At 37.6% G+C, this 24,925-nt stretch overlaps 1 protein-coding gene across 1 annotated transcript; it reads left to right on the top strand.

The window, feature by feature from the left end:
• Window positions 1-1,512: 1,512 nt before the first annotated feature.
• LOC104079234 (utrophin-like) lies at window positions 1,513-23,732 on the top strand (the record flags this gene model as incomplete). Its single annotated transcript, XM_009581198.1, has 8 exons — window positions 1,513-1,649; window positions 3,320-3,358; window positions 3,603-3,668; window positions 6,931-6,996; window positions 14,797-14,955; window positions 15,341-15,584; window positions 22,045-22,159; window positions 23,646-23,732. Coding segments are annotated over 8 exons (913 nt in total), but the record flags the coding sequence as incomplete, so codon positions are not given.
• Between the last annotated feature and the right edge of the window lie 1,193 nt (window positions 23,733-24,925).

Below are 24,925 nucleotides of genomic sequence, written 5' to 3' on the forward strand. Positions count from 1 at the left end.
ACTGAAAAGTCTTTCACTCTGTTTTCCCCATGGATACCCATCCACTTTGGCATCCTTGTATGTTAACAGGCTTCTCCCAAAGCAGAGGGTACAGAAATACAATCTGTAGTTTGTAACAGGGTTTGGGCTGGAAATCTGTAGAAGCCGTTGCAAATCGTCAGCTAATGCAGGAGGTCAATGGCCACTTTTTCTTTGCTGCAGTTGCAAGAGGAAATGCTTAATAGTAACTGCGACATGTGATGGGGACCATTCTGTTTCAGTACTCAGTACAGCCTGTAAGCACATACGCTCTAAAGGCATACTATTGTTTTTTCCTGCAGATATCTTTATTGCCATTTTCACCTTGCATTTTGTGCCTGCTTGTTTTGCTTGTATCCCTACTTTTGTAGCAGAAGTTAACAGAATAGTATTACCAAAGCAGTTCAATTGATTTTTAAAAGCGGTTGCATCAATTTTAGTTCTGTTCTAAAGAACACAATTAATTTCATGTGGGGGTGAGAGATGGGGCTAAGCACATGTCAGTTTTGGAAGGGGCTGCATCAGTGGGGACCCGTAAAAAACCTGCGGGGTGGGGGGTAGGAGTTGCTGATTGTAACTTGTAAATTTAGACTTGCAGAATCTTGTGGCTAATTTTTGTACTAGTCTTACCCTGCTGTAGGAAGGAGGCGACTGAATCAGTCTGAGAGTTTGTTACTGTGGGCACTGATTGTTCTCATCAGGCCTGCCTCTGACTGTGCCTTTGAACAGTGCCTGTACAATGGCTGTCACTTCTTTTGTGTGGGGGTTCTTTTGATTCTGGAATGATACAGATAGTGGCAGAAACCTGTGGAAAGAGCTGGTAAGAGAAAACGCTCATTAAAAACTTGGCCGTTGCAGCAGAGCATGGATTAGCACGTACTGCTCCCATCTCATGATAAAGTTTTGCAGTTAAGGTATAGAATGGGAGGCAGTGAGTATTTTGTGACGCTTTGTGAATAGAGAGCGCTGTGTTAGCTTTTTTTTTTTTTGAACAAAGCAATTACAGTTAGCTTTATTTTTTCAGCAGAGCCATTACAAGGTTTTTCTGTCTGTGGGGTGAGTCACAAGCTTCATGTATATGAGTGTACTGTCAAGATTGCTTTCAATGGCTAAGAGTATCCCCTTGTATCTGGCAAACTGATTTGTGTGGGGTTTTTTTCTGAAAAATTAAATTTTTGTGTTTTGTACGACTGGTTATAAATGTTTACCTTAAGAGTTGAATCTGTTTCAGTTTTTCTCTAATTTATAAAGTAATTGGTAAATCCAGTGCGTTTATTGCTGGGGATTTGAAGCCTCGCTGTTTTTTCCAATAGAAGAGAATGTAGTTACCATTTGCGTTACCATTATTATTGTACTATATTTCAGGGCACTAAAAAGGCAATTTTAACATCATTAACATTTTGAAGTTCTTGTATCCTTTTTCAGGACAGCAGCAGCACTATTATCTCAATGCTATTTAGCAATGTTCAATTTCATTTCTTTTAACTTTTTAAGACAACATCTGGGGAAGATGTACGGGACTTCACAAAGGTGCTGAAGAATAAGTTCCGGTCAAAAAAGTATTTTGCAAAGCATCCCCGACTTGGCTACCTACCTGTGCAAACAGTATTGGAGGGTGACAACCTGGAGACGTAAGCATGATTATAGACTAATTGCTCCTGGGGTCACTGGCCTATTCCATTAAAAATAAAAAAGTGAAACCCGAGAAATAATCAACAGCAGTTGTAGAGCCTTGTGCTGTATTATTTTCTATGAATTGTTTCACATTATTTGCGGATCTTGCATGTTTTTGAAAAAGTAATGTATTTTATACTTTGATTTTTGTAAGCATTTTATCATAAAGGCAGAGACTTTAGCAGGTAATGTTGGAGGGGGCTGAACGGCTGTTTTACAGAGAACACTTTCGTAGCTTTGGGGAGACTGGGCTTTTGGAACTGCATTGCTTATTTCGTTATCTCAGAGTCCCTGGAGTTAGAAATCTCTGAGCTGATTGGGTTCCTACAGGCTTCAGAAATATAGGTGGCCTAATAAAAGAGAGCACTTTCAGTGTCTCCACAGTATTACTTACGGTGCTGGCAGAAATACTGCACTTTATTTACTTACTTGGTAGTTGTCAGCAAAGCACACTCTCAAAAGAGCAAAATTAAGATGTGTTGACAGGGCGTAGAAGTAGTTTCATGGATTGACTCTCCTTGACATCCTGGAGTCTGCGGTACTACTGTATCGTCTGAACACAGCACTGCTTAGCTAGTGACGGCAAACGTGAAGCTTCAACATACATGCTCTGCTTGCATGCAACAGCCCAGTGCCATTGTCCATGCTCTGTTTTCATGACTGGAGGACTGTGCATTTTATTTACAATAAACAAACAAAACCTGCTTATTAGCAGTTTAAGAAACAGGAGGAAGTAATCTGAAAGCTGGCATTATTAATGGCCTGGCTTCTAAGGAAGCAACGCACATTCAAATGTTAAAATGTTACTCACTGGGGCAGTCTTAAGCTGGTCTGTTTTTAAAAAAAAAAAAAAAAAAAAGGTCACCAACACAGGAAAGCAAAGCTGCTTTGATGTGATGGAAGTTTGACAATGGTGCCAGAAATTGGAATGTCAAAACTGTAATCACAGGTCAGGATAAAACTCCCTTGGTCCAGTCATGTGGGAAATATACAGATAAATTGCCAGCATCATGCTGAGGAAACTGTTGGTATTGGTTCTCTCCCCTGCAGGTGACAAAACTCAGTAACATGTTCCTTTAAATAATGAAAAAAAAAAAAAAGTACTTACTCAAGTGTCAGAATGTAATACAATATGTATTTACCTCTGATTATTTTTATGCAGTAGGAAAATAAGCATTGATAACTTTGACTTATGGTGGGGTTTTTTGTTGTCAGTGGTGTTTTTTCCCCCCAATTTTTTTTAAAAATATGTTTTCTAGTTAGTTTAAAAGGAAAGCTCCAGTACTTGAGCAGAATTTAAATGAACTGATTATGGTTTACGAACTGCAGTTCAATCAATAACACTGATTTGGTATTTTTTTGAAAATTGATTTTTATTTAACAAAATTAAGTACGTAAGTCAGTCTCCTGTCTCTCCATGATACACAGCAGTATCTGTTTTGCTGTCTCTTTTCTACATCAATTGTTGCTGATTCAAATAATCTGGGTGGGTTGCTGGTTAAAATATTTTGTGTTTCCCCAGCCTTCTCTTGCTTAAATGGCACTAAAGTTTTTGTTTCATAGTTTGTTTCTTTCTTTTTTTCTCTCTCTCTCTTTTTTTTTTTTTTTTTTTTTGTCTTCCTTGCAGTCCTATCACTCTCATCAGTATGTGGCCAGAGCAGTATGAGTGAGTATGCAGAACCCCTTTGTCTGGAAAACTTAGCATACTGGTTGTTTTCTTTTAGCTCAGTTGCTGCTAATTGGATGTGCATGAGCTATGGGGCATGGCTGATCCAAAGCAATAACCCCCTCAGCAATATTGTGAATTTATTTATTTGTCATCAGTCTAACTTACTTTAAAAATAATGTTGTCTATATCATGAATTGCTTTAGACACCACTCACTGTTTTTTTTTTTTGTTTTTAAACTAGTCCTTCCCAGTCTCCACAGCTGTTTCATGATGACACACACTCCAGGATAGAGCAGTACGCTACCAGGTAAGAGATGCACAGTTTCTTACCAGTACGCTGCATTTTGTGATTGATTCCTGCAGACGTTATCCTACTGGCTGGACATTATTTATTAAAAAGATATAATTCTCTGTACTCAGAAGTAAGTCAAATGTTTTTAAATCATCGGCTTCTGAATACAGCCATTTTAAATGTAAAGTAGATGCATTACATCTGGCATCTGTCAAACAGAATGGAAACTTGCAGAATTACTGTGCGTTATTTCTAAAATGTGCTGTTTTCCTTTTGTTTCTTCATTTTTAACCTTTGGAAATAAACTGAACTCGTTGGATATATATTTTTTCTCTGCTGGATTTTAGACCAAGGTTTTCATTTTCTTCTTAGGTTGACACTATCCATTACCATTGACTTTTAGCACAGCATATAATAATTACAAATGTTTTATGTTCTGACTTTTATGGCTTCACCCTAGTCCTTTCATGATAAAATGTCTATTTTGCCAAGTCCATCTCAGTGCTTCTATGTTTTGTTGAACTCTCTTCTGTACATTCAGAGCTGGTGATGGTTAAGCACTAACCAGAGGTACCCTCTCTCAAAAACAAGTAACACCACCCAACTTTTAGGCAACAAAGAAATTGATCCATATTACCATGGGAACTGAATGGGTTTTACTTTCGGTGTTTTTATTGTTGTATCTGATCTCCACAACTAATAAACAATGTTAACTTTTTCAGCTTTTTGAATAAAAATTCAGAGCTTATGTTTAAGATGGCTGAATTCTTACTTATGGGCACCATAAGAAAGCTTCACAACAGTTTGTTAAATACCTAGGATACCCAACAGATGATCTTTGCAGCATGGGAAAAATGGGGCAGAAACTAACCCTGAAGGGCTACCTACTGTCAGCCTCCACATTTTTCTTTTTTTTTCTTTTTCTTTTCCCCAACAATGAATATTTTCTTCCTTCATAAGTAGCATAGTACATTGTCAAAGGCAAAGTTGTAGTGCTTTTCAATTATTTGGAACATGTAATTCATTTAAATCACCCAACATTTCTTTGAATCTGTAACTTAGGCCATGCTGTAATCGATTAAAACCCATGGACAGGACTACAAACTAGGCAAGAGCAAAGAAATTAGACTTCTGTAGAAAGATGTGAGAATTTTCTGTCTCCCTATGTCCTTTTTTCAGCCTGTGGTGCCAGAATGCTGTGGCTTTCTGTGCCTGGATGAAGCACAAACTCTGGACCCGCATTAAGGATCAAGGGAGATCCCAGCTGCAATATCTGTTTTCCCTTTCTTCCCCCTTAGCTCTTACCAGTTCTGCTCTGGATTAGACTCACTGAAGGTGGACGAAGGTGGACCATGTATCTCTTTCAGGATACAAAGCTAAATCTGTACCTGCTCTGTGCAGAAGTTGGTTAACAAAACCACAAAAGTAAAAAATACTGATAACTATATAAGCTTACTATCTAAAGCTATTCAAGATGTTTTTTCCCTCTAATAATAAAATCTAAAAAATGAAGACCTAGTTCCATCTGTATCTTTCTCATAATTTTTATTGTGTGCTTTCTAGTTGTATCTGTTATTATGCATATTTCACATACAAACTAGTAAATATTTTTTGTTGTCTTGATCTTTTCAGCTAAGCTTCTTTCAAAAAATATTACCAAGGCTTCCTTAGTAAGACTGTGCCCAGCAGAAACAGTATATTAGGGCTTAAAGCCATTATTGTCACTGATTGAAAAATATTCAACTCTACTGTTAACAAAGTCCCCTACCTGCAATCAAGTACCGTGTCCCCGTTCTGTTGTGCTGTGTCACTTCTGAGTTGCTTCTAATTCCTTTTCTCAGCTTTCAGTTTGTATCCTGCCTTGAAGGCTCTTCGCAACTGTAAGAGTCCCTTCACTGTCTCCCTCTTCTCCGTGATCAGGGCTGTGTCCTGGCTCCACATGCTATTCCAAGCAAATCCTCACTAAATGATGGAGATTGAAAACATGATGATCATGGTAGAATCTGCGTTTGTGAGACAGGATATCTATTACTCACTCTCTAAGAGATTCAGGGCAGGCTCTCCTCTCTGAAAAATACGGGGTTTTGTACTACTTCCCTACGTGACAAAAGGTCTACGAAGATTAATTTAGAAAATTATGTTTCATCAAAGACTTAAAGATGCTGAGCTAAGCAACATAACAAAGGTGATTTGTAAGCATCTAATGCACTCTTTTTAGTCACATGAACTAGATCTGTTTGAGATGCCCTGGAGCAGAGATGGTCTGAACGTCTGTAGTCACTTAGGAGCTTGTCCTTCACGGGAGGTGTTGAGCACAACATCCCACCCCAGCCATGGTGGGACGTGGCGATCAAGACAACTTCATCCTGTGTGTGTTTTTGGTTACCCTCCTTCAACCCTAAGGAATATTAGCAAATGTACAGATGGGCAAGCTTGCTCCATGATAAAAGAAGACACCAGAGTTCCCATTTCTTTAGGGCTTTGCACACTGCTTTTAAAAAGAAGTTCGAAGGAAGATGTCTGTAATAATGCATAACACTCTTGCAAAAATATACGTGTAATTAAGATACCTTTATAGTAAAGGAAATAGCTGTATTTGGTGCAGTCCAGTGTATGTGCACAGCATTGAGTGTTCCTAGATTTTTATGTGTGTCTTACGAAGATAAGGTATATCTTTCCTAGAAAATTGAATAGATAGAAAATTTCTGCTGCGATTTTAGAGCAGTGGGGCCTTATATGTACAGTATACTAATCCAGTCCTTTTAGTATACCAATCTCATTCCTTCCAAATGAGAACCATAGGCCAGGACTCCCTGTAATTACACTGGGTTTTGTGTTTTTTCCAGGACTTGTCTGTCCACAGTGTGATGTTATTTGCCAAGCATAATTTCAGATGTTGCATGTGCTGTATTTAAAAAGTATTTATCCTCTTTTGTTAGTCCAGCTTTATAGAATTCAAAAAGAAAACCATCTGCGAAAACATCTCTTTAACTAATTTTACCATGAGAGTTGTGGTGGTGCTAATGATAATTATACTAGAGATAGAAAATATACTTGTTCTTTGTTGCTTGGCAAGTAGAATTAGTTAATCATAGCACAAGTTTCTCATAAAAGTCCTCTGGATTATAGGTTTCTGTCACAAAATCTAGGAGTTTATTCCTATTTATGTATACCAAGATTGCCGTATCTGAGCTGTTTCTAAGTAGAATTGATCTTCACAGTGCTTCTGTTTAAATTGTGCAGTCTCTGAAGGTCATGGTCTTTCCCTGCCTTTCAGGCTCGCGCAGATGGAAAGGACCAATGGCTCCTTCCTCACGGACAGTAGCTCCACCACAGGAAGCGTGTAAGTAACTCACACTTGTTAAGGCTGCCAGGAACTTCGGTTATAGCTGCATGGTATCATCTTCATAAGTTGTAACACAGGATTTAGTCCCAGGGAAAGTAGCTAATAAGTATGACACTAAGGATGCCTGCATAAATTTCATTATTCCAACCACCAGTTGTAGAAGTTGGTGATGTTCATTTGATGATGTAAGGGAACTCTACATTTGTCAGCCATTCCACTTCAAAAGGGACGATATTTCATATGACTGGAAAAAAGTCACAGCTCTATTGGTTCTAGTTTGTAGTCCTTTTCTGCTTTTATCAGATTGGAAGAGAAATCCTTCTGTGCCAAAGTGGACAATGGAGTGGGTCGATAGCTTGTGCTATCTCCCAGGACAATTTTCTCATTGAAAAAAGAAAATCATCTGTATTGAAGGTTCTGCAGAGCCAGAACCGTGTTGCTACTTCTTGCTAGATTTCAGTTTGGAGGCTGCTGATCCATCTGTTTGTACTTGGGGATATAAACATAGCCCCACATTAATTTTATCAATGCCATTTTCTTTTTCGAATTATGTGTCACACTTATTGTAAAAGCCTATATTAAAATGCATTGATGAGCCTGGAAAGCATAGAACCCGTTAAATTACTGATGAATTAAATATGATTTTTCTCATTGTAGAAATACGTGAATGTTTTAACCTCGCTGTATCATCTGTTCTGTTCATTAAATCAGTGTAGTAGAACTCTGGCTCTTTTAAGTTATTAATGGATGTCATCAGCTTTTTTGAAGAGGAAACAGAAATTGTTCTTGTTCAGCTTTATTTAGGAAATGCTATTGTTCTCAATAATACTTTAACTTACTGTTTTAAAATCTAATCATGAAATTATTCTACCTATGAATGTACTAACAATTTGAGATTTAAAATATTTTGCTTCAGAGGAGCACTTGTGATCACCTTTAAATGTTTCCTCTTTCCTGCTTAATTAACTCTACTTACATAACTAATAAAACTTTTTTCATATGTAAATGTTTTCTTGTGTTTCTGTCATTGGTAGGCTCACCAATGACGGAAATGCAGCCAAATTATTCCCTTTTGATTTCCCTTCAAAAAAGAAAAAAGAGAAAACATACTGCCACTTGGCAGGGAAAGCTGAAAACTTGAAAACAGCTGAATGCTCATACACTTGATCGAGTTGTTTATTTTGCAATTAATGAGTCTACTCATATACAAAGACCAAACAACCATCTATCCCAATGGTAAAAGGGGGTATATATGCTTAATTTTTACTGGCAAATTAGCTGTTGATTTTAATGCAATTTCCCTGTTCACCTATAAAAATGACCTTTATTTTAAGAAAAAGAATGAACATGGTGAACTTCTGTACCAACGTGTGAGAGGGACTTCTGAATTTGGGTCTCAGTCCTGTTTGTCAAAAGGGGACTGTTATACAAACAAAATATGCAGAGATTTAGAGGCTGGGGAGGACAAGAAAGTAACTTTTGTACCGAATGGCACTTTCTGTTTTATTTGCAGATAATAATGCATGCTTTCATTAAGGTACATACTGAAGTACTCACAAAATTCTGAAGAACTGTGGTTTAAAGTTTGGAGTTAAACTATTGCAGGAATCTACACAACTATGAAGTTTGGATCCCAGTTTGGATCATAAGTCGCCTACAGCTGGAACATTGGGAGTTTAGGGTTATAGTTCAGCTCTATTCTTATTGTTTAAATGCAGTTTGACATAGAAATGAGTGTGGTGTAATCATTCTTTATAGACTGAATTTGAAGGAGCAATTTGAAATTTGGATGCACATTTTTTCAGCTCAGATGCCCCTGCTGTAAATCTATCTGAGCAAAATCTCATTTTCTTATGGTATTCTTTCAAACCTTCAGGAGGTGATCACTGGTTTGGAAATCAAATTCTCTGCTTCTTGTAATTGGATTTCTGTTCTGTGATCTTATTTTTATTGGTCCTTGAGAGTCCTTCAGTTTACTGTGAACCTAGAAGAGAGGCATAGTTGCACTTAATATTGGAAAGTTACTGCTTTGGTCTTGTCAGGTTAACAAGTTCATCAACAATACTTTTAACACTCTGCGTGCTCCGAAGAGCATGTGTAAGAAGTCTTCCGCATTTGAATGACAATAAGAAAACTTCTGCCATCAGTTAATGAGTTTTTTGCAGGAATGTTCTGCAATATGCCATTTGGTTAAGAAAACGTTCTTCAAAGAAATTTCTTGGGTTTTAACTATCCTGTTGTCTTGAATGTCATTATGACTTCTCCTACCTCCCTAACTAAGCTTTTCTAACCCTCCCCTAAGGGTATGTTAATTCCATTAAAAAACACATTTTCCTCAACTGGAAAAATATTTCTAGATAGCAAAAAGATTCATAGTCTCTACTGTAGTATGTCCAGCTTCTTAACAAACATTCTAATGCTCTCATGCATGAGTTTTCTGATACAAATACATTGAATAAAAATGTTTTTCCTTCATGTCATCTTCTCCATACATTAGGGAGTTCTAGATGTTTAGGCTAGACTGTTGTGATGGATTTTCTTTAGCTTTAATTCATGCAAAAACATCCATATCTTAAAAGCAGACTGGCCTCTTCACAAGTGAACATGAGCATAAGGAAAAAATGAAGACTTTGCAGCAAAGGATGATAAATAGTGTCCCTAACAGAAAGCTATGCCTCACAATTTGACAAATCATGGTGTAGGAGAATGAAAAGACAAAAAACATTTGTTAGGAAAATAGGACAAGAATGTAACCCTCTTATTCCTGTAATGTACGAACTCTCCTATCTAGCCCATACTGAAGTTAAGTCCACTGGACATGGTATAAATAATTTCTGTATAAATGTGAATGTTTAATAGCTGTTTTCTGATTAATGCCTTTAGTACCAGTCATCTTCATGTCTGCAGCACTGTTGATGCCATTTCACATTCAGCTGAAGGCAGAGTTGGAACATAATCAGAAATTTTACCTGTCAGGGAGCTGTGCACTCGGGTGCGGGAGTAGGAACAAGCGGTGAAAGCCAGTGGTACTTTTAGCTGGCACTGCCACTCAATGTGTTGTAAGTTAAACTGGAGCCCCAGTATGTAGTACCTGAATGCTTTGACGTGATGTAAGTGGCTAAAAGGCATCTTGTGACAATGAGAAATTGGTTCCACATGATGATAAAATTAGGAGAAGAACAAGTAAGTTGAAGACAAAGCATTTTGGAGTACCTTCTTGAACCTTATTCTAATATTTCTCATAGCATTAGTAGGCTAAGGTATGTGGACTAGAATGCATGGTGCTTAGTGTGAGAGCCACAGGAAAAATGAACATGATCAATGAAGGAGGATCACAAATACCCACATCTTACTATCTGAAATCTAATTTAACAATCAGTTTTCTTGATCAGGTAAAATAATACACTGATGAAAAGTGACTGTCAGGAAATCAGAATTTTTCTTCCCACAGCATAGTCTTGATGCAAGGGAAGTTGTATGCAACTTATTTGCCTCTTGCTTCCTCCATGCATAATGCATGTTTTGGAATAGACCTCTTGAAAATATATATCCACAAAAAGAATAGGATATTTCAAAAGCCATTTTCCCTGGGTTTCTTCGTTGGGGTGTTCTTTTTCTTTGAGATGTACCTCTTTCAAATCTGACCTCCTGGGATGTCATTTTTACTGCTTTCTACTATGGTGAAATGCTGAAAAGGAACTGCAGTCTCTTCTGTTGAAGGACTTTGTGTACTTGTAGCTTTTTCTTGAAGCACTCAGGGTCTTCAGGAGGATAACCACCGAGAAAAGATGACAAATTTATTTTGATGTTGTGCTTTTATTTTGGTTGCTGATTGCCATCTCCAACGAATTCTGCAGAAGAGAGTCCCAGATTCTCAAAATGAAAGTCTTTGTGTGCCATAAAGCATGTGTCACTCCCTTATGTTGTAGATCATTTTGAAGCCCTGCCCTGGGACTCCTGCGCTACTAATGAATCTGCCTTAATTACAGTCATGAGGTTTGCTGGTGCAGGTTCAAGGTTCAGGTTTTTTGAACCAGTAATTTTGCAAGGCAGACCAGAGGTGGAACACATGGTAAAAATAGACTTTTCCTTCAGAAGAATTCTTTTATTAGGCACTTCCTCCAGCATGTGAAAAAGCCTGCTCTCAGCTGCAAGGTGGGATCCCTAAAAAAAGATCGGTCAATACTCACAGTCTGTCCAGTGCAGACTCTGAGACTCTGAACCAGTGAGAGAGGAGGGAAATGAAATTTTCTCTGGACTGAATAACTGGGAGTCCAAACTATAAAATTATCTGCAATCCTTCTTGAACAATTTGTATTTAGCTGTGTTCATTTACTGGGTAAACTCTTTCTTTAATTGGTTTATAAGTTTCATTAAAAAATGAGGTTACACCTAACGTACAATCTTGTACATTCAAATTTAATAAATTCAAATAAATACAATAAATCCAGCTTTACAGAGCCCTATTTAAAAAAATCAATTTCAGATGACCTACATAGTTGTTTATAAACTAATTCATCATCTTAAAATGTAGAGAGCAGCTTTTCAATGCCTAATTAAGATAACCAGACTAAACTACTTGATCACGTGAACCTTTCCTGACAACATCAACACCCTTGCACAAAAGAAGGCTGTACGTGTGGTTACATTGTATCATTTAAATTAATATGCAAACAGTGTTTGGAAACCTGGATGGTAAAGCTGTGTTCTCTCTCTAGTCTGCTTTAACATGCTGTTTCTGTGCTCCCTAAAGATGTGACACTGAATCCCCAGCACTTCCCGACTTAGTGCAGCCGTTTCGGTCGCAGTGAGGGGATTCTGCACGTTTCTGCAGAGCTGTAGAAGCCCAGCTATATGCCGCAGAGTTTGAAGCCCGAAGCCCCAGAAGGGGTTACATCACTTCGGCAAAAATTTAGTTCAAAGGGGCGGGTTTTTTTTATCAAGGTGGTTAAAGGGTGGAGAAGTACCATGAAGTTTTAACTATCACATCCGGACCTGATCCAAACATCGTTAACTGGACTAGCATTTGCTTTAGATTTAACTAGACTAATGCAAAATAACAAAGGAAGTGATGATGGGTTTCCCTGAGGTCACTCAAGTAGTGAAAAAGAGAAAGCTGTTAGAAGCTTTTTTCTGTAGGTAAGGGAAAAAAAGGAGCACTGTTCTGTTTCTTTTCCAGCTAACACTGTCAGATATCCCCTATATTTTTGTGGGACTTAAATGCACATACAACCTCAATTATATTTTAATTATATAGCTGTATTGAATGAAAAATTCATTACCTTTATCATTTGCATGGGAAGATCAATATTGTCATTTTTTCTCATGAGTATAGTACTGACTACAGCTAAGAGATAAATAAGTGAATGTATGTTATTTCCTTTAAATTATTGACTCATTGTTAAAAGCATATCAACTCACTAATTAGGTTCCTTTTTCAATTTTACACATAAATGTTCTGCAAACCAGTAGTTAATCACAAAAGATAAGATGAAGGAAAATGATATGCAACCAGAGCTCTGTGGAAGGATGTCTTCATACCTGACTGTTTTTAACCTTTATATCATAAATGAACTTATGTGGAATAGAATGGCATGAACTTTTAAAGTGGATAGAACTGGCACAGGCTATAAAATTTTTTGGTTTGGTCTGGGTTTTTTACGTATAGTGTTACTTGATGCTTGATTGTAATAGTCTAGATTTTCAAATCTCATTGACAAGTCGGGAAGCGGAAGACCACATGATAGCTTTGGATAGATAGTGAATAGTTATCCTTGAGAAGAAATAGTTCGTTGTTCTACTGTAGGATTAGTTTTCAGTAAAAAGGTGGTCTTAAGCAGTACTACAAAGAACCAAATCACTTTGCTGCATGATAGAAGTGTTTTTCTGAGAGAGAGACACCAAGAATCAGTTTTTATTAAATCTGTGGTTATTTTGGCTTGCTTCTTATACTGGTGATGCTTTTAAATTGGTATTGATGTACTGAGCTACCAAAAAATCTTGGTTCAGCAAAAAAAAGGGTCTTCCATTACACAAACAGTATGTTTGCAACTCTCATTTGTTCCTGTCACATGCATTTGCTCCCTTTATCCCAAGAGCTTGAATTTATTTCTGAGAAAAACCCCAATCCATGTGCGTGGCCTGTAAAACACCTGATGTGTTTTACTTGTACATGCCTTTATTTATAGATTATTTCTCACCACAGAAATAACTTCTGTTTCTTTCAGGGCATACATTTTTAAATAACTGGTTTTACTATTCATTCAAATGAGACTGTACATTTGGATCTTTTGTAATGAAAGAGGTTAAACTGACTGACAGGAAATTTTAAAAAGCCTCTTGAAAAGCTCCATTACACTTTTACTTGGAAAATAAATACTTTGCATGTAATGAACTTCCTATTTTTTGTATGTGCTTTCAAAGGCAGTCCCTGAGGATACTTTTCATTATGTCAGACCACAATCGATTAATAGCAGAATTCGTAGCTACTTCTTTCCAACAATTGTAGGAAAAAGGTCAGCACAAGAAATATTTTTAATATGAAGAAGTCTCTTTTCTAAATGAAATCTGAATGTGCATATGTGTACTGCTCATGTGTTTTTCTCTCTGTTATTGACCATGCTTTAACTGTAGAAGATCTTTAGGATAAAGTTTGTAGGGACAGTACTTCACAGTATCATAAAGTATGCAGTCTCTGTTTTGTAGTCAAGCAAAGAAGAGAATTTAAGGAGGGCTTTCTTCAGCATCCGTACTTCTGCAGCAATTTGTCTCTTAAAAACATGAATAGTATATGTTTTTCTGCTGCTGATTTATCCTTCTTGAGTGAGCTAGCAAGTGAACTATTTTTAGGACATGATATCCTTCACTTTCTATCCATCTGACTTGACTTTCGGAGAAGAGCTAGCAACTGGGGAAGAAAGACACACCTATACAGAAGCAAAGTCATTTGGACGTTATGGCGTAATTGAAAGTGTCAGGACTTCTGTATCTCCTTACCAGAAGATAATTTCTATGTGAGTCAGGAGGAGGACAGTGTTATAGTTTATTTCTATCCCTGAATCTGTAAGGAGGAGGAGATCCGCTACCCGTGAAGAGTTTCAAGGTATTGCATGTGTATACCAAAACAGGAAAAAAACCCTGGAAATATAATGCTAATTCAAAACCTATAGCATTATTTTTGCAGCATTGTCAGTCCCTTTGTGCAGTGCACAGTGTTAGCTAGATACCTGATGATTCATTACTCTATGACTTCTTGAAGAATTCTGTGGGGATTTTTTTCTCTCTAATTTTATTAGGTAAATTGGGCACACTACAATTATCTCCTAAAGAGTATTAAAAATGTCACCTACTTATGGTCAAAAAAAAAAAAGGAACTATCAGATAGCTTGTTTGGGTTTATTTATTTTTAAGGCATTTCAAATCAGTCATTTTTGGTTTATATTATCTCAGATTCTTGCTTTCACTATTTCTTTTCAAATCACCAGCAGCGTTTGTTCTTTATGCATACATTAAAGTAAACCAGTCTTTTACACTACTACAGATCAATCTTCTTTTTCCTGTGCATCATATGTTTATATGGCTTTTTTTGCAGTATATTTTTTAGAAACAACTCATAAAAATTTTAATACAATTTGCTGACACACACATCTGACACTTATATACTAGATTCTTGCAGGCTTATTTCCTGCTCTCTTAGTCCTCTTTTGTAAACAAAACCCCTCAGCTTGACAAAGGTGTTTGCTCACATAATAAATGTTTTACTGCTCTGTCTTTATCTGTGGTGTTTTATTGCTCTAGAGAGGATGAGCATGCCCTTATCCAGCAGTATTGTCAGACGCTGGGAGGAGAGTCACCTATGAGTCAGCCACAGAGTCCTGCTCAGATACTCAAGTCAGTGGAAAAGGAAGAACGAGGAGAGTTGGAGCGTATCATTGCTGACCTCGAGGAAGAGCAAAGGTCTCATAATCATCCTACCTGGTGTCTGAATTGTCACCTCATCCTTGTTTGAGCCATGCATGTATTATGTATAGTTGTTGGAGATGAGAAGAGATGGACCTAGGAGTCATGATTTTAGCCAAAAAAAAAAAAAAAAAAAAAAAATCAATCAAGGCATATGTCATGCATAGCCTGACTCTGTTAGGTGGAAGAGGGTGGGTCTGTAATAAAATACCTTCGTTTCACCTCTACTTTATTGTTTTACCAGAAGTCAAGACGTTGTCTTTGTATGAGCTACTTGTGGTCTGTAGTTGGAGGTGATGATAACATCGTTTGATCTAAGGACGTTTTTTATTTTAATTTGCTTGATTAAATCATCATTCTCCTCCTCTTTTCAATATACCAGGAGTCTGCAGATAGAATATGAGCAACTAAAGGAGCAACATCTTCGGAGAGGAATAAACCCTCTTGCATCACCTCCTGACTCTGTTGTATCACCTCAGCATGCTTCTGAAGACGCTGAGCTCATTGCTGAAGCTAAACTCCTGAGGCAACATAAAGGTCGCCTGGAAGCAAGGATGCAAATATTGGAAGATCACAATAAACAATTGGAGTCTCAGCTTCACCGGCTACGGCAGCTACTTGAGCAGGTAGATATACACTAATGTCTTTCCCCCATGTTGTTTCTGCACGATGAATTTCTTGGTGGAACAAAGTCATTGGAATTTTACAGCAGATATTTTCACCACACTAGCTTGGTCTGTTGCGCTCGGTCATTTCTAGGATGAAGAGATATTTTTTCCTACCATCTAGTATAAACCATGGTGAAAGTCAAATGAGTACAAGACAATTACAAGTGCTGGAGTGATCATGGTAACTTACAAAACATTGAGAATAACACACATGCAATAGTTTTTCATGAATTAAAAAGCCGGGGGAAGAAAATATATACCCTATTCCAAGTAGTGGTGCCGTCGCACCCTGTATTTGACTTCAGTTTTCCAATCTTTCCTTAAGTAATTTGTTTATTTGTTGCCATGGTTAGTTACTGAAATATTTCTTAGCATGCCAAAGACAGATGGCCAAAGATACGTCTGAAAATGCAAAGCAGCAATTCATTCTGTTAAAAATCCAGTTCCTCTTGAGTGGCATATTTAGACCAATAAGCTACAGCAAAATGGTCCGCGGAAAAGTAATGCTGGAGGCAAGAGCCTTTTAGCTAATGTCAGTAGCTAGAGATTGTAGGGTTTCTTTGTTGAGGGAAGAAATGTTGATTGTTTTTGAAGTCAGCATATGCACATCTAGATTATAAAAATAATAGCAGCAACATCTACAAGGTGCTTTTAGAGATGTTAGTTTGTACTGTATCATGTGTGGAAGCTTGAACGATGAAGAGAAATTTGTGTGAATGTTTCCTCCTAATTGTTACATTTGGGTCAGAGTCCAGTAAGGCAAATGATTCCTGCCTTCCGCGAGTCACGTGGCTGGCTGTACATACTAGAGGATTTAACTAAGCCAAGAAACAGACCACATAAACCAGGTATCAAAGTGGCACAAGTTCCTGCTGTAGATGATACTCTCATCACAGCGATAAAGATTATTTTTTGTTTGTTTCACTGGCCAACTTTGTCATTTTTCTAGGCAGATTTGGCTGAATAGCAGTAAGATGCATCTGTTCCAACGGCTTCCGTACCCCTCTAGCAGAGTATTTTTGTTGTTGTTGCTGTCGTTCTAGCATATTTAATCAGTATTTGAGTAGCTTAAATATTTAACAGGGAAGATAACAACTGATGCAACTGTTAACAATCATTCATGGAGTAAGTATCCTGAGAACTCTGGGCAATACTAGGTGTTTCAGAGGTGGTTTTAAAATCTGCAAAGAAACAGCTGTAGAATAGAAACACAGAAGTTCTGCCAAACCCACAGTCACTTTCAGCTTAGTGCTTAAATCAGGAACACGTTCACCCTTTAAAACTTTCTTTTTCCTAATGTAGCTGTGGCTAATCTTTTCAGTATTCTTGTAACATTCTTAGTAAGACCTTTAGGATATACATGTGTGTTGTGATTAAGCGGGCGGGGCGGCAGTAGTTTCTTCTTGTCAGCTCTGCCTTTGGATTTTTCTGGGCATTCTGCAATTTGTGGTTTCTGATAGGGTAAGGTAGAAGAATAGACTTTTTTCAGTATTTCTGATCGCTTACACCTCATTAACTATATACTGTTGCTCTTCTGCTTCCTGTCCGAAGTCTCCCCTCTCTGTGGGAGTCATGCCGTGCTTCTCCTTATTCCAAGTGCCATTCCCAAAGCTGTTCCTGTTTCTCCTCTGTCTTTTAATGGAGGGGCAGGTATGAAGTCAATTATATGAGAAGGTCTGCATTATTGCTTTTATATCTGTGGCTTTTCAATATGCCTTTCTATATGCATCCTTACTTTATTTAGCAGGGTTTTTTTGACCTGCCACTAAGCAGACTTTTTGCAGGCTGTCTCCAAGGATGTTGAAGCTACTCCCCTGAAGGGGATTCAGAAACTGTAAATAACTCATATTTTTAGTATATGTTCTTTGGAACTTCTTTATTTTGACATTAATACAATTATGAAGCAGCACTGAATCCCATTACTGCCCCCTTAACTTTCTGGAAAAATGACCACTCTTCAGCATGTTTGTTTTTCTGTCACCTAGGCCATTCACAGTCTATGAAAGTCTTTACCTCTTTCACTGCTTGAGGAAGGACTTTTTCAGAAGCCAACTGAGGATCTAAGTATATTTATTTGTTTCTTTTGCTTTTATTGGCTGTCCCAATTTCTTTTTAGTGGATATAAGGAATACCTTTTCTCATTAATGAGATGGATGATTTGGGTGGAAGATTCTCATAAGTCCCAATGTCAAAATATATAACAACTCTGTAATTCGTGTAATAATAATTACTGGTATTAAAGGACACAACTGTTTTACAGCAAGTTCTTTGCTGTGACTGGCATTTCATGCCATCTCTGTTTCTCTCTTCTGTCAACAGCAAGTCTCTCCATTCCTCTTCTCCACTCAGCCTCCTGACTGTTGTTTGGGTTAATAACTTGCCACTGAATCCAAAATACTGGGACTTTCTTCTCTAAAAGATATGGAGTGAGTCTATTTACATACAGATATTTGGGTAGAGAATTAATGAAATTTAGAAACTTTCCTGTAGTAACTGTTTAATCTAGATGAGAGCATTCTAAGACATTCTTTAGGGAGCACCTTTAGCAGAAACATGCATGCACCCTCACTGGACATTTGCCTACTTCAGGTCACAATTCTGAGGTTACCATACTATTTTTATTTTAGCAAGCCCAAAGGATTGGTGGCTGTCACACGATGTTGTCATTTTTGTCTGCCTGATTGATTATAGTGCCAAAGAGGAAGGTGAAACAGAACTAGCCTGTGACAACTTTGATACCAACATGTTAATGATACAGAGAAAAAATAAAGAATCCATTTTCACTTATCTTTCTTCAGCCCTTTTAGATACTGCATGTGCAAAGTAGAAGTAAGACCTATTATGAAGGGCATTTAAAGTCTGTTTGGATTTTTCTCTGCTTGTCTGAGCGACTGAATAGAGGTGTCAAACTGGATTTGATATTGAAGTTAATGGGAGCTAAAATCATCTGTCAATGGCTATATGATCAGACACCAAGACAGAGTAAATAGGGACTGCAGCTCCCTCTCCAATTGAAAGCAGAGGAGTTTTATCAAAAGAGCAGAGGAGACTTGGTTTCTTTTGTGGCTGGGAGAATAGGTCTGGAACAAGAAGAAACATCCATAATGGATGTGGAAAGGGAACTGGCCTTTTTGAGGTTCTCTGTGATTCAGAGGTTAGAGGGAGGGGGGGCTTTTTGTTTTGTTTTGTTTTGTTTTTTACCAAAAGCAACAGAAGTCAAGGGAAGAACGGGTATGTTTTATCTATCCATTAAGCCACAGAACACTTCAGGCTATTCTTTGGGAAAGACACCAGCAAGAGGCACAGTGAAGTAAGGCACTGTAGGTCAAAATGGGTTAAAATAAATATCTCCCTTGAAATGCTTTAAAAGCTGCTGTAATACAGAAAAATCCCTCAATTTCAGAGTTTTCTGGAGAAGAGCTTATCTGTCCCTTTGTATCTTTATTTGATTTTGCATAAAAAGACGTTTGAAAATTCCCAGAAAGTGGAGTTGGAAACTTCCCACACAACGTCAAGGTGTGCTCGATCTCTCTGCTTTTTATTTATTCAGGAAAAAGCAGCAGGCATACAGTAACATCTAGGGCTATTTTCTTATGGCTTCTGGCTTAAGGGTTTCTGCTGGATTGTTTTGAATAAGAAGGCATGAACTTCAGGATGCCTGAAGGGGGTTGATGATGGAGGTGATCAGATTTTGTAGATGTTATGCAACTGGGGTCAAGTAGAACATGATTTTCTACAGTTTTTTTCTCAGGTTCTCTCCCAGTAAAACTGTTAAATCATGTAAATACATGCAGCTATATCCTCAACTACTTTGCATTTGACATTTTTCAGTATCTGATTATTATATTAAGGCATTTATGCCACTACCAGAACCCTTCCCTTTCTGCTCCAAACCCTGCTTTTTATTTGCTTGACTGTATTGTCCTGATTTTGGAAGAAGAGGGTTTTGGTTTGTTTTAGCTTTTCTTGTTATTGCAGTCACTGGAACTATGTAGCGTAACATTTATCAGTACACTTAAATGAAAATGAAGTCATCAGACGCTGTCCTGATTAGAAGGGGATGTGCTTTTTGTTTGTTTGTTTGTTTCTAAATCCAAGTGCAATATTTCATTCTGACTGCTGCAGCAATATATGTTACATCGATGTAAAGTATTCCAAGTAAGTTTTGTTTGCTCTCAGTTTATCCACTGTTAGAGTCCTCGTGCTCTGCAGGGGCTTTTTGTCATTTGCAATAGCACTCCAAAGTGGTACTAAATAACCTTCACTGCTAACTCATCGTTTAAGTTCGTAGGCATCTCCTTCTTATCCTAATTAATCTTGACTTTACAATGCCTCACTATCCTTGATCTAGCCTACGTGTTGCTGTACTGCATTTTGTATCAAGTCCAGCACCGATCTTCCTTCCTCAGTCACCCTCAGTCACCTCTGCACCATTTGTCCACAGTTAGTGCTTGAAGAGGGACAGAGATCCATTCCAGGTGCAAGTTTGCATTTTGCATGATTCAAATTCTCTCTGTCCATCTGTTCGTGGGGTGGGCAAGCAGCCTCTCTGCTGCTGGAGTTAGCCTTGTTGTTCTGTACTGAAGTAACTCTTAACCCTTGGAGAGTTTGCTTCATCTCTTTACCATTATAGCTCTAACCTCTTCTTGAACAGAGATTCCTGGCTATACAGAATTACCTGGTTACCCCAGGCTTGGCCTATTTAAAATGACCACACTCATTTTACCTAGACCCTGTAGCTGGGTTGAAGTGTGATACTGAATAGCAAATTACTTAACCACTTCATAGGCATTCACTGTTCATAGGAGAGTCTTCATGGTAAAATCCTTGGCTGGCTTGACAACATTGCCATTTTTCTTTGTCTTCTATATGCAGGGCAATATTTCTTGATTTATTCTTTTAGTCAAAGCCGGAAGTTGGTATTGTCATGCTGAAAGAGAGATGAGGTTTGGAGGAGAAAAAAAGATTTGCTGAGTGCTCAAGGAAACATTTCCTTCTATTACTCACCAGTGTGTATGGATGAAAAAGTATCTTTCATTGTTCAACAATCTTCAGTTTTGTTGAAGATTTTTTTTTTTTTTTAACTGGAAGTTGTCTCAAAAAATTGGATGTCACACTTAAAGCTGTGAGCTGCAAAGGAGCAAACTTGTGCACAAATTAATTGCCATTCTGTATATTACCTCTTTGCATTGAGTCTCATGGCTGTTCTAGGTACTTGTTCAGTCTCAGTTTCAAAAAGATCTTAAAAGTAGTGATTTTTTTTTATTACTTCTGTATCTGCTTTTGACAGATTTACTTAAATAATCTGCTCTTTAAGCTGTTTGGAAGTAATTTGATTATTTGCAATCAAAAAGATAAAAGGGGGAAACCATTTCAGCTAAGCTTCTATAACTGCCTCAGATGCAAATTCTGTTTCATGTGCTTCTGTTTTTTCAGAATAATCACTTCTGGAACTCAAATACTGTATTACTACTCTCTTCCTCAAAGGATTTCTTACAAGAAAGAAGGAAAAGACGAAAAAAAAAAATGCCTGAACAAGATCCCTTCCAATATTTCTGAGTTGTTATAGTGAAGAAGTCTTATGGTCTTTTCTTATTTTGTGTCCATATATGTATACTTATACATAATCTCCAGCACATATATGGTTACAACTAAATGTAATATAGAACTTAAGTGTTTGATGCTTCAGATGAATTTAAGAGTCCAGAAAGGCTTGCCTACAACACAGTTTTCAAAGTATGTGAGTTCCTTCTCATAATTTTCTGGAAACTACATAGTACATGGTTTTCCTGCAAATTTGGTGTCCTTCACACTATTGAGAAGCAGCGTCACCAGGAGTGATGGCTAGCTACCACTTTTTAGATTTAACGAAGTTCTCTTGAGTCTTGTGTCTTCACTCGGCTTGATTGTGAAGGAGTTTTGCAAAACTGTTCATGACTGGACAGTTGTTTCTAAGCATGATCATTCATCCTAGTAAAGCTTCTTGGGGGACCTTAGCTGAATGTCCTCTGTGTATGTGTATATGTATGTATATATCCATACATATATATACAACCCGAATAATACCATTGTGTAGTCTTTCTGCGTAGCTGGACTGAGAGCCTCGGCAGACTGTTTGGGTTATACATAACATTGTGTTTCTGTGGTGTGTGCTTGCAACAACACTTTTAACAAGATTGTCAACCGGAGTGTCATAAGAATTACATTTAAATCTAAATTTTCTTTTAACAAGTTGTTGGTTTGGTTTCCCCCCCCCCCACAACGGTTGTATAGACCTAAGCCAACTTTCAATAGTTTGGAGAACAAACAGGAAAGAGCACATAAAAAAGGAAAGGAGTGGGATGACTGCGTACAAGCCCACACTTAAATTCTGTAGATACAGTTTATCTAAATTTAGGTATTATTGTCTTTAATGTAGCCCGAGTCAGACTCCCGGGTTAACGGCGCCTCCCCCTGTGCTTCACCCCAGCACTCTGCCCTCGGCTACCCGCTCGAGCAAGAGACAAGCTCACAGTTTCATCCGACAGGTAAGTGTTTTGATCAGATAATGTGCTGCATGGGTCTATATGTGACTACTGAATAGGTTTGTTGGCATCTTTCTGAAAAGATTTATGAATAAAAAGGAACTGATCTTTGCGATGCTACTGGGAACAGGACTTACTGCAGCTGGAGCTGGTGCTTCCCCACACTTGCAAACAGCTGTGGTATCACAAGAATCCATGTGACTCTGAATTATGGATTTCTGTCAATAGACTCCTTGGCCCCATCCATTTTGAGCTAGTGAATTTGCTGGGCAATTCCATCCTCACTGAAGGGGGAACCAGATTTCATTGGACTGAAATGGCCAACAGCTGTTTGTCCTACAGTACACACATGCACCCAAGTAATCTGTCAGATACAGGAACAAATGTCCAAAACACGTAATCGAAGCTTCCTGATGGCTGCTTTAAAAATTCTTGTGTATCCTCTGCTTATCCTGGTATTTTAATGACCCCACCCCTCAAATCTTTAGGAATTATTGAGTATTTAAGTGTACGGCCTCTGCACATGCAGGGATTTCTGTCTTGAAAGATTATTTTAAATTCTCCAATATCAGAACTCATTAATTCCACTGGGAATTAGCAGAAATAACTACAGACCATTGAATGCTCAAAATTAGGGGAAAAAATAAAAGATTTTTCTCATATTATCTTAAGTGCGATTTCCTCCCTGTTTTTGTTTTCAAGTCTTTGTGTCATAGATTAAAAAATTACTTTATATCTGTGGAAAACAGGAAAAATATTCTCTTGCATACTGAAAAGTTTTCACTCAGCATTGACATGTGTTTTCACTTTGATTTATCTGGAAAAACATGGAACTTCTTCGAGTCTGATTTAATGCAATGGTAGATTTATGAGAGATGCTGTCTAATAACACTGCCAGGAACAGAGCCAGTTGTATTCCCTAACCATTCCCTTGGCTAATTTTAAGCAGCATTTTTAAAAAAAAAGGCAAGGAGGATTTTAACACTAGTGAAATTGCTGGTGCATATTGAATAAAGACCATCTAAAAGATAAATTTTTTTTTCCAGAAAAAGAATGGCGTATTCGCTCTGAAAGTTACATGACAAATCATCTGAAAATGGAACAGAATTTTAATTGAGCAGCTACTGAGTATAATTCCCTCATCTTGTAAACCTTTTATTTATTTTAACTGTAAATTCTTATATACTGCTCCTTCTTGGCAATTTCTTCTAGTTAAATCTTGGGTGCAATGGCTAAGCTTTAATAAAAGAGAAATGGGTTCTGCTGCAAATCAATAGTGTAACTTTCACCTCCTCTCCCAAGGCTGGCAATTATCAGTGACAGTTCCTGCACTTTAAGTTACAAAGGCTTCAGGTAGTGATTTCCCTTGAAATATAAGAGAGTATTTAACTGGAAGATTGGATGAGAATGCCTTTCAGAATGTTGTTGTCCTTTTTTTTTTTTTTCCTCCTCTAGTTACTAAATTCATTGCTCTTTTTTGTTGTCATATCTGCAGATGACTTGTTAGTTCCACCTCATGATACCAACACAGATCTAACAGATGTTATGGAGCAAATCAACAGCACATTTCCAGCTTGCTGCTGTAAGTGTAACAAAATATGTCTCTGAGAATGGTATTGAATTTGAGGTGGTCTTTTGAAGAAAAAAGTCATTCTTGTGGTATTGACTAGGAAAACAATCTTCTCTCTGATGAGATTTCTTGTCAAGATATGCAAGCTACATAATTCTGTTCTTTAAAGTTCCTCAATAGACACTATTTGTGAAGGTAAATATACAAATGTTCTCGTGTTTTAAGTGGAAGTAATTCACTATAAGAAAAGCCTGTAGCTCCATATGGAATTCTCAGCTGTGCCCACGTAAGGAAAAAGAGACCTAGAATCCCATTAGCTGCTGATACAAACCTTATGTAGAACTTAAGTGAATGTAGATTCAGAAATTCTGAATGCTGTTTCTCTAGTAAAACTTGAAAAAAAGGCCTTAGGCAACAGGAGGGGACCATAGCCCAATACTGACTGCCTGAACTAATTATTGAACTAGTTATTAAACTCATTGACCAGAGGAAATAACTGTTAACACAGCACATAACACCTTTCCCTGCTTAAATGCATTGAAAGTTGATATTTTATTCAGTGTCTGTTAAAGAGAGATCAAAAGGAGGACCAATTAGTTTCCTGTGCATGGCTTATATCAGCTGGCATACATTTCCACTGATCTGTGCCTTCCAGAGTGCCACTGCACTTACAGGAGTGAGGAGCTGTCTCTCTGGTTCCAGCAGTATTTCATACAAATTGTTGGTTTTGGCAGGGGAGGTGAAGTGGCAACTTTGTTATTCATGTATTTTGGTTTTTTTTAAATACATGCATACATATATATCTTCACTTTCAGCTCTTTTGCCTTAGAAAAACAGTAGTGAAAACTTTGATATATTATTAAATTTTCAACAGTTCTTTCAAATGAAATGTAATAATGATGGTCAGTTTTAAAAGGCACAAGTGAGAGGGAGGGTATTTATGCCCAGTCCTTTTGGAAGCATCTCAAGATTGACCTCTATTCTATTCCATAAACTCGGTGAACCCTGTTAAAATACCCCTTTTATCTCTTTTACATACATTGCTTGGCTGTGAAAAACTGCATCGCAGAAGATGCACTTTGCACATTTTAAGAAAGCAAATGAGGATCTAGCAAAAAAGGTTTTGTTTCAGCTGTCCTTTGAGATTTTCAGTGAGTTCAATAGTTCAGAGCCCATCGCTTTGTAAATTAAGGATTTAATTCTAA

This window comes from Fulmarus glacialis, unplaced genomic scaffold (genome assembly GCF_000690835.1).
Source record: "Fulmarus glacialis isolate BGI_N327 unplaced genomic scaffold, ASM69083v1 scaffold25457, whole genome shotgun sequence".
Lineage (NCBI taxonomy): Eukaryota > Metazoa > Chordata > Aves > Procellariiformes > Procellariidae > Fulmarus > Fulmarus glacialis.